General features: G+C 52.0%; 2 protein-coding genes and 1 pseudogene across 2 annotated transcripts in view; 1 reads left to right on the forward strand and 2 right to left on the reverse strand.

Moving 5' to 3' along the window:
• HMGCS2 (3-hydroxy-3-methylglutaryl-CoA synthase 2) overlaps positions 1-4,040 on the forward strand; it is a 29,324-nt gene extending 25,284 nt beyond the window's left edge. The window contains exons 9-10 of the mRNA XM_090049475.1: positions 97-223; positions 2,427-4,040. Of these exons, the coding sequence (XP_089905601.1) occupies positions 97-203 (107 nt within the window). The 3' untranslated portion in view covers positions 204-223; positions 2,427-4,040. The remainder of the gene's footprint in view (positions 1-96; positions 224-2,426) is intronic.
• A 1,260-nt stretch (positions 4,041-5,300) lies between these two features.
• PHGDH (phosphoglycerate dehydrogenase) lies at positions 5,301-14,635 on the reverse strand. The gene is made up of 12 exons (XM_090048932.1): positions 14,432-14,635; positions 13,063-13,214; positions 11,997-12,062; positions 11,069-11,123; positions 10,865-10,963; positions 10,199-10,331; positions 9,723-9,871; positions 8,776-8,928; positions 7,888-8,020; positions 7,545-7,672; positions 6,785-7,013; positions 5,301-5,672 (listed from the first exon to the last, which is right to left on the reverse strand). The coding sequence occupies exons 1-12, from the start codon at positions 14,567-14,569 to the stop codon at positions 5,518-5,520; spliced, it is 1,590 nt and encodes a 529-aa protein (XP_089905058.1). The 5' UTR covers positions 14,570-14,635; the 3' UTR covers positions 5,301-5,517.
• A 3,270-nt stretch (positions 14,636-17,905) lies between these two features.
• Positions 17,906-18,069, reverse strand: LOC149863970 (U2 spliceosomal RNA; annotated as a pseudogene).
• Between the last annotated feature and the right edge of the window lie 784 nt (positions 18,070-18,853).

Here is an 18,853-nt window from a genome sequence, read left to right on the forward strand (position 1 = left end):
ATTAGGCAATGCTCCTAGCTTGCCTAGTACCCCAGAGCTACAACAACATTTGAGTGGCCATCCATCAGTGTCTCTCTCCTGTTTCTCTCTCTGCAGCAAACCACACTCCCCATGGCTCCAAGGATGACCTTTTCCCAGGCACCTGGTACCTGCAGCAAATCGATGACAAATACCGCCGGGAATATGCCAGGAAACCACTTTAACAGGGAACAGGACTGTCCAGGTGGGGTAGAAACCCTTCTTGAGGACTGGGCTATCATAGCAAATGTGAAGGTAGATGTGGGGGCCTGAGGGAAATGTCTGGGGCAGGAGGAGGAGGGGGAGTTAGTTTTTGTTGGGGACAAAGGAGAGTTGTCTCAGTTTATCCAGACTGTGGGATGGGGAGGACTTCATTATGGAGTTGGCTTCTCCCAGGAGGAGAAATTCCAGCATGAGAAGGAAGAGCAGGAACTTATCTGGAAACTTGCACGAGGCAAAGATGGCTCCAATGATAACAAGGATGGTCTGGGGATACCTACTACTACCTGGTCATCATGGCAACACAGGAGTGAGCAAACTGAGTCAGACTTATGATCCATTTAGCCCAGTCTCCTGTCTTTCAGGATGAGTCATATTGGGAACCTCTTAGATTTTGTCAGGCAGAGATGACAGATCCCTCTGCTGGCCTGGCATATGGAGCTTTCTACACCACACACCCCCAGCTACTTCCTCAGGAGGTCAAGGTCACCCTGCTGTCCGCATTCTTGCCTATATCTAACAGGTCCTGTGCAAAGGTAGTTCCCACCCATATCCCCTAGTCCTCTGGAGTTTGTCGTGAGATTCCTGCCTTGTCAACCCCTCCAGCACTCCCCAGTGTACTACTTCAGCAGGCTGCAGGACATCAATCTAGTCTACTTCCTGTCACCCTCTTCCTGGCCCTGGCAAGGCTGTCCACCTACTGGACCAGGAAGGAGAAGTTGGCCAGAGGAAACCTACACAGCTGCGTGGCTGTCTTCCTTTCCCTTGTCTGAGCATGTCTCTGGATAGAGTTTCACTGGGCGTTGTGCACGGGCTGCTTAGATATGTTCAAAGGGCAGTGGTCGCTAGCTAAAGTTCTCTGTTCAGTGTCCTCCCTTGAAATCATAATTATTAAGCTATGACCTGCACTCCTCTTCCTGTTTTATCCTGATTTGTCCCATGGGATGAGTTGTTGTTAATTTAATGGGTCCCTAGGCACTGAGGGGACCTTGTAGTTCCTGGGGGCCTAGGCCCACCATCAGTGTTTAATGAATAGGACTGTGTCTCAGAGACAAGAACATGGGAAGGAATCGGAGAACCCTGAAGCACGTAGTTTAGTGCCCTTTGCAAACAGTTTATCACTGATGGAGACAACTCTTGTCTATTCTCAGTAGCCAGGGAAATATCTGGTCCCTCTTTGAATCTTGCAAAATTCTTGGCAAGTTTTGAACAGAGACTGGACGATGGTCACAGCCTGGGCTCTTCTAATCCATCTTGCTTGTCACCCGTGCTCTTTGAAATTGTACGTGCCTTCACCTAACTCTTTTGTCTGTTTTCTGAGGACAGTTCTACTTTCTGTTTTACTCAGTGCTAAGTAAACCACAGTTGTTTCTAGTAGGCAGCTAAATTTCCTCTCTCCCTGTCTTGCAACCTGCAGCCCTGCCTTGAAGTTTGGGGAAGAGGTTGGTGGGAGAGGAGAGGTGGAAATTATCCTTGTGAGGTAGAGGGTTTGGGTAGGAGAACTAGTGGATTTGTACAAAATTGGAAATTTCCAGCTCACAGAAAACCTGTTCTTTTAATATTGGTTTTGTCCTAGGAAGGGACAAAAAATTGAAATTATCCACATAATGGGAATGCCAAAAAAAAAAATCAGAAATGTTGAAATGCAACATTTTCACGTTTCCCAAATCGACCATGGTAGAGGGCCTTAAGGGGTACCAAAAACACATGTTTAATCATCGGAGCAGTGGCCAGATCCTGGAACAACCTTTCCTTAGGCTTTCTTGCCCTCATATCTCTTAATTGGTTTCAGACTCCATCTGGATCATTTTTGGGAAGAGATTGAACAGCATAGCACCTACAAAAGAAGGGATTGGACTTGATGGCCAAGGGACTTCTTTCCAATCCTGTGTTCTAGTAGGACTCTGGCTTATTCATTTCTCTATTCTCAATATCCCTGAGTCTGGTCTCTATCTTCCAGAGGCAGAAAGTTGTCAGAATAGGGTCAGAGCTTCTTTGCTGAAATGATGAGGTATAGATAGATCATGGAGGATGAGAACTGACTCATTAGCCTAGTGTGTTTAAGGTGACACACTGGTGATCATATCAAGGCTGGAAATTTCTATTTGAGCTGCAGCTGAGTTAGCACAGTGGCCATGGCTGGAGAGATGAATGATAAGCAATTCATTCCCATCTCTTTGTCCCTGCAGATCTGTGCAACTTTGTGAGAATATTGCCTGAGGTGATGACTTGCCCAACTCCCATGCTATTAATGCAAAACCAACAGACTAGATGCCACGAGTGACTGGCGCCTCCTGAATCTGGGGGGCACCTGCAAAAGTCGCCAATGCCAGCAGCCCTGTCAGGTGGGGCACTGGCCCTGCCAACAGCATCAGTGTTGGCCATCAGGGGGAAAACGTGCACCCCCGTGCATCCCCTACCAGTCGCCTATGCCAGATGCAGACTCAGCAAACAGACAGCACCAGCTGCAGAAACATCCTGGCTTCATCACCACAAGGACTGAAGGCTTGTACATGCTTCAAGGCAGAGTCTGCATCCAGCTCAAGGACCTAGAGGGATAAGGAGTCTGGCAGAGATATTCAGAGCCATTTGGACCTATATGTTTGAAGATGCCTTCCCTTATGGTCAAGTCCTGTAGAATCAAGCAGGAAATAAGCTGGTTGAGTTCTACAGAACGACAACACAGTCTGTAGACCTTTAGAGTAATTTTGAGAGAGCCTCTTGGTAGATTTTCATACATTCTTTCTGTAGGAGTCTATAGGGTAGTTTAAAATTCGACAGATTGCACCCTTTCACCAGCAGTTCTAGCTCTAGCTCTAGCTGTCCCTAGGCTAAAATGACCTTTGAAGAACATCTTGGCAGACAGGTGTCCTTTTTTGAAGTCTTGTGCTTTTTTGTATTGCACATGAATTTTGTACAAGATACAAAACTAAACTATTGCTTCTAGCAAGGGGCCAGGGAAAGAAAAACACGGTGACATTGCAGCAACTAGGAAAATTGAGTGGTTTCATTCACAGATCTATTTTTTACAATGCAAACGAAGTTGGTTTAGCATTGATGACATGGCAGTACTTCTAATCGTAATAAATGTAATACAGGGACTGTCTGCTACTCTGTGGTTGTACAGTGCCAAGTCCAGCAGTTGGCCTCCTGGTCACTATGAGAACTATATTATTAATAATAAGATATAAAGAAGAAACTAAGTGTGTATCTAGCTCCAGTGGGAAGCACTTTGTGTAGAATTACTGCTGCTGGGTAATGGCTGATTCCCTTGACACTTGGGGCATATCTCAGACAGTGAAGTTTAAGGTTATTTCCTTTAGACTTGTGTTCCAGACCATAAACCAGCTAGCCTTGGAACGAATGCTGCTGCATCGTTCGTCTCTTTAGAACCATATGATCTCACCAGAGAGTCGTCTGGACAAGCCACTATTAACTCACAGGCTGTTTCTTAATCAAAATGTAATAAATGATGTTCATATTATGTTATTTAAAATTAAACTCCAAGTCAAGAAACATAAAGGCTACATCTCTTACAGCAAAATCATGCATAACCTCTGCTTTATGACATACTTTTAAATAAGAGACATTGTATGAAAGATTATATTTGGCAAGAACACAGGTAACAAATGTTATGTGGAAGACAGCTCCCATGTAGCTAAGTGTCTGTATTTGAATTTTAATTTCAGGATGCCTAGGCCTTCTATGATTTTAGCAGTGTCTATATAAGCTCTTGGGAAGGCAGCTCTTAAGCTTGAGGCATTACATGTGTGTAGTCTTCATCTAACAAGAAAATGCACCAATACAAGAAACAACCCCCCCCACTTCCTTTTTTTTTTTTAGAGTGTGAGGATGCAGAAACTTTAAAGAAAAAAAATGTCAGCCCCCATTCTTTTCTTCTTGCAAGTAACCTTCCAAACTTGAGTATATTCTGTTGCACATGCTCCAAACAGGAGCATATCAGAGAATCGAGGAGAATCAGTGAGCAAAATCTGTCTCATTTTTTGTAATCGTCTCTGTGGCATGTGCTACCATTTGGATTTTTATCCACTTTGGTCAACAGTCTTTAGGCCTTGTTAATCATTCTCACTGGACGTGTCTACATGTGCCTGACTGCGCAGTACCTGTCGATACTGTGTGATCCTGGCAGTGCATAGGTTGTTTCCAACCCTACTGCACACTAGCAGCATCACAGTTAGTGCTTGACTACATACACTACATCACCATAGCAACAAGCTACATCACTGTAGCTCATTGCTACGGCAGTGTAGGATCTCATTTAGACGTGCCCATTCAGACCTGAAGGCAACCTGCTGTTGAAAGAAATTAGTAGTGTGGCTTTGACCTAAGGAATATCTGCTGAGTTGTACTCCAGTGTGGGTTAGGCAGAAGTGCTGCTGATCCTCCTTGCAAAGCATCTGGTCTTTTTTTTTGACTGGTGAGGCTGTGGGCCATACCAGAAAGGAGGGATCTGAAGCTTGGGTAGCACAAAGCACTTCTCCCTTGGCCACTTCTCCTCAGCTCCCTTCTGGCAGATACCTACTGCATAAGCAGCTCAAAAAGGGTTTGATTGGACGTGCTATCATATGTGGCTACTGTGAGCTGCCTGCTAGACTGTCTAGAGTAGGCATGTGGTAGTGTAGATGCAATTCTGGGGAATCTCCCTTTCTAGCAAGCAGGATCATAGGAAAGTAGGGCTGGAAGTGACCTCACAAGGTTATCTAGTCCTACCCTCATGATCGTTCTCCGCTCCGGTCCACACTTCCAGACTCACACCGAGTCTTTGGGAGAGATGCTCCACATTCCCTCCTGCCCCTCTGAAATTGCTGTGGTACCAAGCAATAAGAGATCTGTGTCTTCACACAGAGACAAGCTTCCCCTTGAAGCTAGACTCCCCAGTGTCTCAAAGCCCATCCATGCCCCTAAACACTTGGATTCAAGGGGCTGGAGCCAGGTTAGGAAGCTTTCTTCAGTATGGGGAATAATTGAGAAGCCCCCTCCCTGTTTGCGGGTGCCTGGGCACCAGGGTAGCTGTGGGAGACTGAACACAGGACACTTGCATGTTTTTTCCTCCCAAACCCTTTATTGGCAGTGGTTATTTCCAAACTACAGTGAAAATGGCCTGCCCAGCCTGTGAGCCCCCTGCGGTGTGGCTCTCATTGCAGCAGACTGGGGAGGGGGTCACACACAATTCTCAAGGTCTCAGCCGGTTCTGGTGGGGGCTTTCCCTCCCTCGTGCATCCACGGAGGGTTCATTGCAGAGACTCTGGTGGCCGTGGGTTATACGGTGAGCTGAAAGGCCTCTGTCACATGCTGCTTCAGTTCGCTGAGGTTCTGCAGTGCAGAAGAGAGGCCCACGACGCTCCACTCTTCTCCCCCCACAGCACTGGAGCTCTGGTAGGACTGCAGCTGTACCCCAGCCTTCCCCAGCAGCTCTGAGCAAAGGAATAGGAAGGGATACTTTCAGCACAGGCCCAGGGTGACAGCAGCATTGCCCACACACAGCACCCAGCTCCATGCCTGACCCCCCCCCCCCACATTGATCCTATCCTGCCGGGGCTTGCACTATAACAAGTGAGAACACACAATGGAGGCTGATGAGGCAGGCCCCAGCTCTGGGCAACCCCAAGGATGATTTGTGGCAGAGCCTGCAGCCTTCAAGCCTTTCCGTGAAGTTCCTCTGGAAGGCCTGAGACTTTCAGGCAGCCTGGCTGTCCTGTGCCATGTAGGACAACTTTTGGGGGTCTCTCTGAGAGGCTTGTGCATCTGCTGCATCATTTGTCTGCCCTGGGCATGTGCCCCAAATATCTTCCCAGATCCACCCTGGCCATAAACTTCCCCCTTCTCTGGAGCTACACGCTTAGCCCTTCTCCTACCCCCAGTTCCCTCGCCTTCCTCATACTGCACCCTCTCCTCGGCGGCCCTTCCTCCCTCTATGAGGACACTCCAGCATATGATTTTAGCAGGGGTAGGTGCTCTCCCTGGTGCACTGGCTAGCCATGGCTTCACATCCTGCAAGGCATTAGCTTCCACCTGTAAGGCATTCTCTACAGGATGGAGAATGGAGGCCTTGTGTGAACCATGCTCATGAGCACTGAGGCCAGCCCCTCATATAGTACTACCTGCAGCTTGACTAATTCCAGCCCTATCAGAACCCGCAGCCCAGCTGCTTTATTAACCCAGTCCTCTTCCACAGCTGCAGCCATGCCCCAGTCTTCCCCAGCACTCCTGTGCAAGTGAATAGGACAGGACATGCTCTGCACAGGCCCGGGGTGACAGCACCACTCTGCCTACACACGGCACCCAGCTACATGCCCAACCCTGGCAGTGCATGTACAATGATTTTATCCTGCTGGGACTTGTGCTGTAACAAGTGCTAATGTGGCATGGAGGCTGGTGAGGCAGGCCACAGCTCCGGGCAACAACCCCAGGGATGATCTGAAGTGGGGCTAGAAAAAGAAGCAGCCAAGGTGGGAACTCAGCCCTGCCTCGCTCAGCCAGACATGACACTCAGAGCCTTCTGGCCCTCCAGGAGTCCTTTCCTCACCGATCAGCGCTGACAGTGTGCTGGGGTTGGAGGCCTTGGCTCTGTAGATCAACAAGGTGCCAGCAAGAGGAACCAGCTGCTTGAAGGTGGCTCCGTTGAGCTCCTGTAGGACAGGAGTGCTGCCCTGGACAGAGCCCACTGCTCTGTAGGGTGATCCCAGCAAGGTGACTTCAAGGAGGCCGGTGTCGCTGTTTATCTCCGGCACCTTGTTGCTGTGCACAGAAGTAACCTGGAAGACAGATGGCAGCTCAGTGTTCGGATGCCAAAAGCTAAGGTATGTGGGTCACACATGTGACCACTATGTTCAGTTACTCCTCTTCACCCTTCCCTTGAGGTAATATGTCCATTGTACAAAACAGAGGAACTGAGGGACACAGATATTAAGTAACTTGACCAAGGTGATATGGAGAATCACTGGCAGACATGGAATTGAAACCAGCTCTCTTCAAGCCAAGGTTGATGTGTCCTTCTTGAACATTATACCCAGCTGAGGCTTCATACCAGTAGAAAGCCCAGTATCTGTGATAGACATGGTCTGTGTCCAGCAAAAGGGACCTTTCACTAGGGAGATCCACCCTGCATGCTCCACAGGGAAGGCCTGGTGTATTAGGTATTTGTCTTGCTGGGGGAGGGGTGCAAGGCTTTGCCCCAGGCCAGATGAGCTCACCTGAGTCACCCAGGATAAGAGCATATCACCAGGCTCAGGCTCCTGGTTCTGCAATGCTCCTGGTTCCCCTGGACCACCATGGGGCACACCTACCTTGAGCCCAACCTCCTGTGCCAGCAGCAGCCCATTCACCAGGTTCACATCCTTCTGCGCTGCTCCTGCCAGCAGACCAGTCACCACAGCTGGGGTCAGGTAGTTTCCAGCATTTTGCAAGGGCTCTCCTAGGGGGCAGAGTGAATCCCAGGGGAGTTAAACTGAATCAGGTGGTAGAGCTAGAAAAGCATACCCTCCCCCCCCCCGGTCAATGTGTGCCCCATCCCTCAAGCACCAGGCAACGCTTCTCTCAGGGCTTCTTGGCACTCTCCAAAGCCAAACCAAGCCAAATCCCCAACCTGGGAGTCAGGAATCTCCCTGTCCTAGCACCCTTGGAGCTCACCTAGTGTAGAGACCTGTATGCTGCCATTCACCTGCTTGACCATGGTATGTAGCAGCAGGCCCAGGGCTTTAGCCAGGGTGATCCAGGGTTTGGTCTGAGGAGTGAAGGCACTGCTGAGAGCCTGGCCATTTACCTGTGGGGAGGAATTGATGATGGGTTCGGATATGGGGGTGAGCAGGAGGGATTGTATCATGTTGCTAATATCTAGCTCTTATAGCCTTGGAACTCAAAATGGTTTGAAAAGGCGGCTCAGGAGACTTATCCCCATCTTACAGATGGGGAAACAAGGCAAAGACTCATCAGCCTTTCTGTATTCCAGGCAGCCCCTCATAACTTTTGTGGAGGGAGCAGCACCCCATTTCAAAAACTAGTTTATTATAGTGCTTACCTGCTTGGAAAGAGGCTGGAAAGAGGAGGAGCAGCCAGCAGGGAAGAGCTTGCACTTATCTCCTCAATTATTTGTTTATGTCTTTTCTCCCACAGCACCCTTGAAAAGCTGTCACAGCACCTCAGGGTGCTGCAGCAGCCTGGTGGAGAATCACCCATTTAGGGTCATCCAGTGGCTGCACTGGGACTAGAACCCAGTCGGGTACTCCGGACACATGGCCACTGTGTCTCTGAGGTGCCCTTGGCTGGGCCCACTCACGTACTCTGATACGTGTGATGTCACTCTTTGACTGGCAACCTCAGCGTGTGACATCAGTGACATCCGCTCTCTAGGAGCTTGTGGGGGAAGGGCAGGGGGTGTCCTCCAGACAGCTCTGCCAGTGGCTTGTACTTTTGATTGCTCTTCCTTTCCCAGTCCTGCTGACCGAGGGGGGAGAGGGCAGCAGCAGAACCAGCTCACTCAGTTTCCCTGGCTGCTTTGCTCCTTGGTGGAGGACTCACCGTGCCAGCCAGTGCCTTCCCTTTGGCCAGGTCCACTATCTGCAGGGCGATCTCTTTGCCACACCGGCTTTGTGCTTCCCGGGTGCTGGCGCCCAGGTGTGGGCAGCAGATCACATTGGGGTGATTCACCAAGTCACGGTCCTGCGGGGGCTCCTGCAGACAGGTAGTTCAATGAGTCGCCTCTTAAATAGGCCTACCCTGTTCCCTGGAGGGAGGCCTATTTAAGGGGTGACTGCTGCCCAACACAGCCTGCTTTTAGGATACTCAGGCAGTATCTCCATACACTTCAGGCCTTGGGGGTGTTAGCTAGCGGTGCCCTCCTATTGCTCCAGGGGTCATAATGCCAGCTGGGGTCCCTTACCATTCCTGAGGCCCAAGAATGGCTATTGCTAGGGGAGCCACAGCTGAAGCTGGGAGGAAGGAGGGGGAGCGTAGTCATCCTCCCACACCCAGCAAGAGGAGATGGGGTAAGAGGGAACCTAGATGGGACGTGGCAGGGTCCAGCAGAGAGTTGGAACATCTTGGCTCCCCCCCATAAAGGGCAGAGTTACAGTTAAAGTTGAGGAGTCCTGCCAGCTATTTTTATGGGCCTGCACCTCAGGCCTGAGAGCTTTGCAATGTTTGCCCAGAAGTAAAGCAGGGAAGCAAGGGTTGTGCTTTGTCAATGTGAAGCTGAGGCTCCACTGGCCTAGGCTAAAGCCACCACCACCTCCAGAAATCAGGGTCTACCTTTCCTGCATGATACAGCAACCAGAGAGACGGGACAATGGCTCCAGGCTGGGCATGGGGAATGGGAAGATTCACATCATGGTCTCATGATGCTGGGCACAGCCAGGATCGAGGGCCAGAGGCTTCCCCACCCGCTGCCACCAGTGAGTGATGAGGACAACTGTTTCGTGGGACTAGGAGCTTCGAGGCTCTTTGCTGCCCATTCCCTGCTCACCCACCTGTGTGAACACATCTAGGGCAGCCCCTGCACACTGGCCAGACTGCAGCGCCCGGAGCAGTGCCCCCTCATCCACGATGCCCCCCCGGGCACAGTTCACCACCTGCACTCCCCGCCGGCACTTGGCAAAGGTGCTGTCGTTCAGCAGCCCTGTGTGGAGACAGGGCATCTGCAATGGAGTTCATCTACTCAGCCCCCTTCCCGGCTGCACTGCCTTCTCCCTTTCCCTGTGCTCACCTTCGCCTACCCACTTGGGAATCCCAGCTGAACCAGGGCAGCAGATACCACTGAGCAGCCAGGCCCTGATCCAAAAAGTCAACAAAGAGGCCTAAGGGAACCTACTGGAAGCCTTCCCCCTCCTGAGCCTAAGCCCTGGACTACCTCCTCTTCAGCCCCTACCCCTGCTTAGCCCAGAGTGGACAGGCTGCTGCAGTGGGCAGCAGAGCTACCGCAGGACTGTGCAGAGGCTATCCTTACCTGTGGTGGAGGGCAGGAGTGGCGTGTGCACCGTGATGAAGTCACACAGGGGCCAGATCTGCTCCAGGGGCAGCTGCTGGACTCCAAAGGTGACTGACTCCTCAGGTAGGATGATGGGATCGTACCCTATGGTCTAAGCACAGATGCAGCCACTCACTCAGGTAGCCGCTTCAGCCACCTCGGCCCTCCCAGGGTATAACAGGTGCCAGCAGGTAGCTCCAACCCAGTGCTAAGCAGCCCTGTTTGTCAGGTCAACTGCTCACGGTAGGGAATTTTGTCTGCTCCCACCCTGCTGAGCTGAGGGGGCAGAGGCTCTGCTGGGGCTGCCCAGGGATGCAGCTGGAGTCCCAGACAGTCACACCTGTGCCTGCTCCCTGGCCATGGGGGAGCCCTGTCACCTGCTGTGCACCATGCGTCTCTGGGATGTTCCTCTCCAGAACCAGCAGGTGCTAGGCCGAGTGCATTACCCTCATGGATCCATTCCCCTGACTGCTGGGGTCATTGAATCCTTCCTCCCCCCTCTCCCATATGTTTGTAGAGGGAAGGGCAGCTTGTTCTCCCTCTTCCCACTCCAGGAAGTAGGCTCTGTCCATCTGCCCTAAGGGGCCATTTGGCAGCTGGGCCCTTCCCATTTCTGGATTGCAGTTGAGGCAGGTGGCTCCTTACCTTCATCCCAAAGGACTGCATCCTGGTGGCCACTTCCCGGCCAATCCTGCCCAGCCCCAGGATGCCCAGGATCTTCCCCTGAAGCTCCATTCCCATGAACTAGGGCAGAAGGCAAACAGGGCAGTTAGCTACTTGCTACAGGGTAGAAACCCCTCTCAGTGTCCTGTGCCCTGTGCTGCCACAGGGGTGGCACCAGCCTCTTACCTTCTTGCGGTCCCACTTGCCCTCTTTCATCGAGGCAGCTGCTTGGGGGATTTGCCTGAAATAATAAATTTGGTCTGATTCAACATGTGCCAGGGATATTTCCAGTTGCATGCAGGTTTTCCTCATATGTCTGTGCCCTCAGGCATTTGGGTGGAGGGTGTATACACAGTGGTGGCTGGGTGGTGCCTTGCAGGTCTATGGCGCTGTGATTTTCTCTCCTCCTTGGTGCCTTAGCTGGTGCACAGCTGGAGGCTGCAGCTGGAAGTCAGTGTTTGTGATAGTGCCAAGGGAGGTCAGCCTGGTACCCAGGGCTCTAGGCAGGATCTGGATGTGGTGGGTGGACTGGGCATCATATGCAGAGCCATGGAGTCAGTGGCAGTGGGCACAGAGACCAGTTTTGGGGTAGCGGGTCAGTGCAGTGTTTGGGAGCAGTTCTGTGGAAGGGCAGCAGACAGGTTCTCATACTGTCACGCATGGTTGATGGCAGAGGGCTTAGGGGCTATAGCCCAGGTTTACCCATTGTGGGAGGGGCGCCGGTGGATGCTGAGTGCTGTGCCAGGTGCTTGGGAATCAGGTCTTTGTGTTGCGGGGAGCAAGCCTTTGAGGCAGTGCAGAAGATGAGGAGCCAGGAGTCATGACTGTGTGCTTGGGAGCTGGTTACCCTAGGCTGCAGGCCCCAGTGGCTGGGGTGGGGGGGTAGATGGGCTTACGAGAGTGGAAGTAGGTACTGGTGGGTTCTGGTGGGCAGTGTGCCGCTGAGTCAGGCAGTGCATAGCATGGAGGGGGGGTACACATGGGGACTGCAGCTGCATTTTGTCTCTGAGGTCCGTGGCTGGGCAACCCTTTAGTAGTGATTGACAGCAGGGCAGTGGCCAGGAACCCAGCTTCTCTTGTGCCCATCCCACCCCAAGACAGTGGATGAGCTCACCTGGCCAAACTCATGATCATCCCACAAGTGAGTTCTGCTGCACTGAGGCTGTTCCCGGTGGGTGTGCTGAGGAATGGGGAGAACACACTGGGGTTAGCATGGCTGGCTGGTGAGGAGGGTCCTGTCTGCTCTAGCCTGGCCTCTAGAAGGGGGACTTCTCTGCCCTGTGCAGAGAGCCGGTAGCTGGGACGGCATTGTGCTATTGAGCTATTTGGCTTTGGGGCTAATTGCCAGCACTGGCCAGAACCGAATGTCCTGGAAGCATAGTCAGCCTAGAACCAGCCAGGCAGGGGCATGTGCGCCATGAGAGTCATGACACCAGTGACCTGGGGACACTGCCCACTGCTGTGCTGGCTCTTTCCACGGTCCTGCAGGCTGCAGTCTTTGCTGTTGCTGCTGCTGCTGTGCCTTCTTGGCCTCTTCCAGTATTGCTGCCCCCAAACTCTCCCCACTGCTGCCTGGCTGGCCTGGCATGCCTCTCCCCCATATTTCCCCAGCCGGTTTCATTCCCCCATCATGCAGCTCAGATTTTCTTGGCCCAGCTGGGAGTCCTATGGAGGCCCTTGCCTGGTGAGTGCCTCTCAGACCCACTGGGCTTAGTCCAAGGGCTGGATCTAACCTTCGAGTTTTGTGTCAGATTCAGGCACGTTTCTGGGTCAGCTCTAGGCTGAACAGAGCCCTGCTCACCCTCCCATAGACCCCTCCTGATCCAGGGAGCCCAGCCAAGATGACTCCGCCAGCTCAGAGAACAGGATTCCTAAGGGAACAGGCCACTCCCTGTTTCTTCCCTTGGCCCTTTCCTATACTGATGGGCAGGGAATTGTCTATGCCCCCAGGTACCTGCAGGTGGGTGGCACAGGTGCCCCAGGCACACAGAGGCACCCCCTCATGTGCACGTGTGGCAACTGTATGTACACTGGCCCTACATGCAAACCACCAATCTCAGCTCTGCCCTTCCTTTCCCCCTCACTCCCCAGCTCAGTACAGTCCACCCCACCGTGGCCTAGTCATCCTGTGCCTCAGGCAGGCCAAGGCTGTTTTGCTGCAGCCTGAACTGTGCTCTTACTTCATCACCAGGATGCCCTTCCTTGTTGCTGCCTCCACATCCACATTGTCGACCCCAGTGCCAGCCCTGCCAATGACTTGCAGCCTCTCAGCTGCACGGATGATGTCTGCGGTCACCTTGGTCGCCGAGCGGACAATGAGCACATCGCAGTCCTGCGGGGACCAGGGGAAGAAATAAGAGGAAGGTGGGCAGAGATGCAGAAGGTGTCCACAACCCACAGCTTTGCTCCAGGACCTAAATGTCTCTCATCCTTTTCACTCCCATTACCCGCCGCTCCTCATGTGCACTCAAAGGCCTTATCGGGCTATCTTGGTCACCAAAATGGACCAGTAGCATCCCATAAACCAGAGCACCTCACCTGGGGATTGCTGCATCCAGCCTGGTGCTTGCGGTGCAGTTAGAGGGGGCTCTCTGGGCATGAGAAAGGACACCCAAGCTCAGCGAAGAGAGGTCAGGTGTGGATACCCCTCACATCTGCCCCCAGGTGAGGTGCTCCCATGATCACTTCTCAGCATGTGTGCCTTATTTCCAATCCTCCCAGACCATCCACTGGGTCTCACTGCTCCAGGCAGTTCAGCAGGGATGCTCCTCCCTGCCCCCATCACCCATAGGTTGGTTGGGGATCTTTGGCCCTTTTCTGGAGGTAGGAGCCCCAGGTTCTCCTATCTTATGATCACCCCCTCTCTCCCCATAACTGGAGTCCCAGCTCTTCCCTGGGGCCCCTCTCCCCGCATCCCCAGTAAGTGCTTTCCCCAGTCAGCAGCTCCTTGAAGTGCACCTGGAGCCCAGCAGCATGCCACTGAATCCCACCCCAAGCAGCAACCCTATAGATCACCTAGGATTTGGGCTTGTACAATGCCGGGTTTTATGAGGAGTCCCATCCCATGTAGCATGTCTGAGGACATGAAGCAACAGAGGAATGAGCATTGAGCAATTGCACAAGGAGCTGCTCAGAGCCTGCCTTCTGTTCCCCCTGAGGGAGGTACATGGGCTTTGATTCACAGATGAGTAAAAACAACCAGCCTCTTGCATCAGACGGGAGGCGGGGACTGGACCCGGCATGTGCAGCTGGGCCCCCTTCTCCCCGCAGCCAGCTCAGCAGCCTGGGAACTGGTGCTGGAGTACAGCCAGGACTTGCTGGACTGCTCGGTGCTAGTGCCTTTGTACAGCAGGCTGATGGAGCGCTGGCTGGCACCCAGGAACAGCCAGGTGCCCCTGCCCAGCTGGCACCTAGCATCACTGCACAATAGGAAAAGAGTGCTTTCTAAGTCCCTCAGCACCCACCTGTGGTGCCCCAGAGCTGCTGCCTGCTACAGCAGCCCAGGGTCTGCATCACCCCTTGGCATCCTTGCTCCTGGGGACACCTCACCTTGACCTGTGTCAGGAGCTCTTCTTTGCTGAGGTTTGGCTTCTCCAGGACCTGGAGGCCTCCAGCTTGCAGGATCTCCCTGCAGCAGGGGTCCAAGCTGTCGCTGATCAACACATTACTTAGCTTTGCCAGAGCCATTGCAGGCGGAGGCTGCGCTGCCTGCCTCTGTGCAGAGCTTCACCACACAAAAGAGGCTGCGTTTTGCAGCCGGCGTGAGCTAAAAGGACTGCAAGCTTGGCATTTTTTCCTTGCTCTTTCCTTTCATTGGATCAAAGCTTCTCAGATTTCCATAATCCCACCTCCTTCCCCCCCTTTCTCCCTCCTCCTCCCCGCTTCTCTGCCTTTGTAACTTTCCCATCACCAAAAAAACTTTTTCTTCCCTGAACAAAGAATTGGCTTGATCTGGCAGGGGGCAGATCCAGACTGGTGGGGCTTCCCTGAGGCTGCAGCTGTGGGTAGGGGAGCAGTGGGACAAGGCTGCTGTGGAAGGAGCCCTTGAAAGCAGGCTCCCTTCTGCCCCAGAACAAGGGGGCAGCCTGTTCTGTGGTGCCTTGTTCTCTTCTCTCTCTTAGCAAAGCAAAGCAGGGAGCAGCAGAAATGATTTTGCCCCCTGTTAGAATGATTTTGCACCTGCCCATCCCAGCTGCAAAAACCCAGGTGAGGAGCAAAGCAGAGGTGCCTGGAGCTAGATGTCCTCTCCCCTCAGAGATAACTTGTGGGCTGGGGGCTGAGCAGCCCTTTGCCAAGCAGGCACTCTTGTCTTCCTGCTGCCATCTTACTGTGTCGCTCGGCCAAGCTTCCTGGGCCTCAGTTTGTCTGTCTAGATAGTGGGGGCAATTTGGCTTCCCGCTCTCCCTCCTGGGGAGGCTGTGGTAGCAAGTGTTTGGGAAGGACTTTGAAGTAGTCCTGCAAAGAGCCCCCTATGAGCTGGCCTGTGTTCTCTTTGCAGGGCCTGAGTCTACGCTTTTGGGTGCCTGTTGGGCAGGGATTTAATGTTAAGCAGCCTGCATGCTTCTGAGTTCACTTGCTCCAGGGAGTCTGCTGGTCCTCTCCAAGGCAGCTGGAACGCAGGTCCCGGGAGCAGGGAACGCTCAGCAGACAGATTCCAACCCCAGCCGCATCGCGGGAAAACGGGAGTGGCTGCATTGAAGTCAACAGTGTTCATCCAGGTCAGGAACCAGCCCTGTCCCTGCACTTTTCTGCCAGGCCCTTTTTTAAGGCAAGGCAAGTGGTTAAGGATTCACAAGTCATAGCCACACCACTCTCAGCCTCACTGCTGAAAGGGCCAGGAGCAGATTAGGGTGCCCCGTTTTCCCAGATAGTTTCCCCCTTCCATCATACCCAGGAAAGACTTGTGTATTCATGGCCCCTGGCCATGGTGACAAAGCAAGTTCCACTTGAAGGTAGAAAGGGGCCCTGGGGACTCAGCAAAAAGGCACTCATCCGTCATCTCTGACAGTGCGCGTGCAGGTGAGTTGCACAGAGCAAACAGGCCTTCGGGTCAGATAAGGACCCACGTGATGGACCAGTCCCAGTCACTGCTCAATCACTTTGGGACATCAAGGCCAGCAGGGAGATCTTGCATCATGTGCTTTCAATTGGGCAGGGCACATGTGCAGTCCATCCAGTGAATACCCTCCTCTCTGATGAAAACCACATGATGTCGTGGTTGAGCCTGGTTACCACTGTGGAAATAAGCCCCTTTTGAGATCTGCTGATCATGAGGTCTCATATGGCCCTGCACAGGAGGACTGAGGGGTTATGATAGACAGGCAGATGGACAGAAGCCTTATTCACAAGGTTTAAATACATGATGTTTCTTTACTGGACTTTAGCAACTGACATGGCATTCTTGTACATAGGGGCCTGATACTATTTCACCTGCAAAGCACCCATTTGCCATCTCATAAGCACTCATGCATGTGGAGTCCCAATGGCAACCAGTGGGATTCCTCTCATGGGTAAGACTTTGCACATGTAAGCACTGCTAGGATTGAAGCATGTCATTTGCTTGTCTGTGAAATGGGGAAGAAGCACCTGAAGGGAATGGCTGAAACATGTCCATGCCTTTTAAAGAGAACTCAGATCTGCTGGCTGTGTGGCTGCAAGAAGGCTTGTTAATTCAATGGCCTTGCCACATTTAAATCTGGACCTTCTAGTAAAGTACTCCCTGCTTCTTTATTTTAATGTATATGAATTTGCACCTGTGGATGAGATTTTTGTCAGTGTTGCCAATTCTGGGGAGTCTATTGAGTCTCCCTACCATTGAGGTGTATTGCAAAGTCCCAGCATCTGTAGTCATGTGAATATGGGATAATTTCAGCTCTTATTTAGAACACCAAAGTCTAGCCTTCAAAAATCTTCCTCTGAGAGGCTTTGGAATTACAAAGCCAAGAACCCCAAATCCTGCAGAAGGACCATACACAGCTATGGCAGCCAGTGAGGTCTGTATCCTTTGATCTGAAAGAGGCAATGAGCAATATTGTGAGAGGATTTTTCCTGAATTTTTTTAAGAGATTGGATAAAGACTTGTCAAAGATGGTTTGAATAGGGATGATCTTGCTTTGAGCAGGGACTAGAAGACCTCTTTGAGGTCCCTTCCAGCCCTATTTGTATATGATTCCATGATCAAGCCTATCTCCTTTCATTGCTTGCTGTTTTTGGTAGCAGGCCGTCTGCTTTGGGGAGGGCTGTTGCTCTGAGCAGACAGGAGCACGGTATCATTCTACTGCCACTTCCTTCTGGCACAGCCATTGTCTGATAGCAAATAGTCATTACAGCTGTGTAACATCATCACTGCTTACACCTGGATTGTAGTAGTACCAAGGAGCCTCAGACATAATCCCAGATGCCACTGCACCAGATGCTATGGAAACCAGAGGAAAGAAATAGTCTCTGCCCCACCAAGCTTGCAGGCTAAGTTCTTGAGACCTACATAAACTAACTTCCAGGTACTATAGACATGGTTCCAGTTTGTCTCCAGTTGGGTTGTAGCAGTTTAAGTGGAGATGGGATTTGCAGACAATGGGGTTGTCAGCGTGGCCGTGCTCTGGAGGGTGACAGGGTGTTACTGACACATGGCTCATCAGGGAGTCCCACTTGCTTTCCCAGAACAGTTGTGCTGAGCCTGCAGGGCTGACAGGCACAAAAACTGGGGCCAGCATTTCCACAGGCGAGCGCACCTCAATCATTTGAGCTTCAGTGCCTTGCCAAATAGCTGGAATTTCAGCAAGGCCAAGGGCTGCAATCTTTGCAGATGTCAGTGGCAGCAACAGCCCTTGGCCCTGCCGCATAGCAGGCCACTAAGTCGGGTCAGCTAAGTTTAAAAGCGCTGGTTGTCTGCTGACGTGCTGCAAAAAAGGTCTGCCTTGTAAGCCACACTGCTGTATGAGAAGGGATATTTGGAGTATAGTGAGGGCAGAGGGGTGTTGTCCCCCACCCCAGCTCTTCAGAAGCTTTTTTTTTTTTTTTCTGTTTTTTTGCACCGGTCCTGGAAGCACTGCAATACCAGGTCAATGCATGGAGTGGATGGAGCACGCTCCGGTTCCACCACCCAATACCAAAAAGAATCTGCTCAATATAGACCTCCTATGGAGGACATATCAGAGACAACTACCCTGGGGAGCTCGCCCACGTAGCCACGCCGCTTCCCCTGCCAGCTCTTCAGAAGCTGTCCAACGCCCATAGCAGCTCACTCATGAGCTTGAGGAAATGCCTTACAAGCTAAAAGACACTGGAGGCCTTTTGTCTCCACCTTCTCTCCAAGAAATGGTATCTTGAGCACTACAGAAACTGCTCTCACACAAAGCACCAAGAAGACCTTAAGGCTCCACTCCTTACCCCGTGGCCCCTCCTTTCACATAAAGGCTACACATGACAGTCACTCCAAGGATCTGCCGTTGCAGTAGGTAAAGGCAGGACTGTGGTAGGGCTGTCCATGAATTCTAAGAGTACAACCTGTGTTGCTCCTGAGTGCAATCTTACGGCTCAGCCCTCTGAGGGCAATTGACTGCTCCCATTTCTGGGGCTACTGTGTAAGCTTTTGATAATTCAGTGAGCATTCTTCCCCTGGCTCCCAGGGGCTGATAAGCTGAGCGTCTTTGCATGATTCTTGGTGGTTTATATAACAAGACTGTTATGAAAGGCCAAATGGGTTCCCCTATTAGATATTCTATGGAGCAGCAGCTCCAGGCTGCCTATACATGTGCTCCAACTTGTTCTGATTAGACCGCATCAGAGCAGACTCAATTAATGCCCTCCCGCCTGCCATTTTGAAACAGGGGACACTGAATACATGAGAGGCTGAGGGCATTTTAAATGAAGAATGCCCCTCCCTGTGCATGTGTCTAGGGACCTGTTGTGAGGGTGGTAAAGCATGGGAACAGTTCACCTACAGTGGTTGTTTAAATGCAGGTTAGACAA

The sequence above is a fragment of the Crocodylus siamensis genome, chromosome 5, assembly GCF_052110815.1.
Source record: "Crocodylus siamensis isolate JL-2025a chromosome 5, ASM5211081v1, whole genome shotgun sequence".
NCBI classification, from domain to species: domain Eukaryota; kingdom Metazoa; phylum Chordata; order Crocodylia; family Crocodylidae; genus Crocodylus; species Crocodylus siamensis.

What these genes read in the sequence shown, in the direction of transcription:
- PHGDH (XM_090048932.1), bottom strand. Translation starts at nt 14,569, where the DNA reads ATGGCTCTGGCAAAGCTAAGTAATGTGTTGATCAGCGACAGCTTGGAC. An exon ending in ACTCCTGCCCTCCACCACAG is followed by an intron (nt 9,872 to 10,198) that starts GTAAGGATAGCC and finishes GTCTCCACACAG; the next exon opens with GGCTGCTGAACGACAGCACC. An exon ending in CATACAGGTCTCTACACTAG is followed by an intron (nt 7,673 to 7,887) that starts GTGAGCTCCAAG and finishes TCTGCCCCCTAG; the next exon opens with GAGAGCCCTTGCAAAATGCT.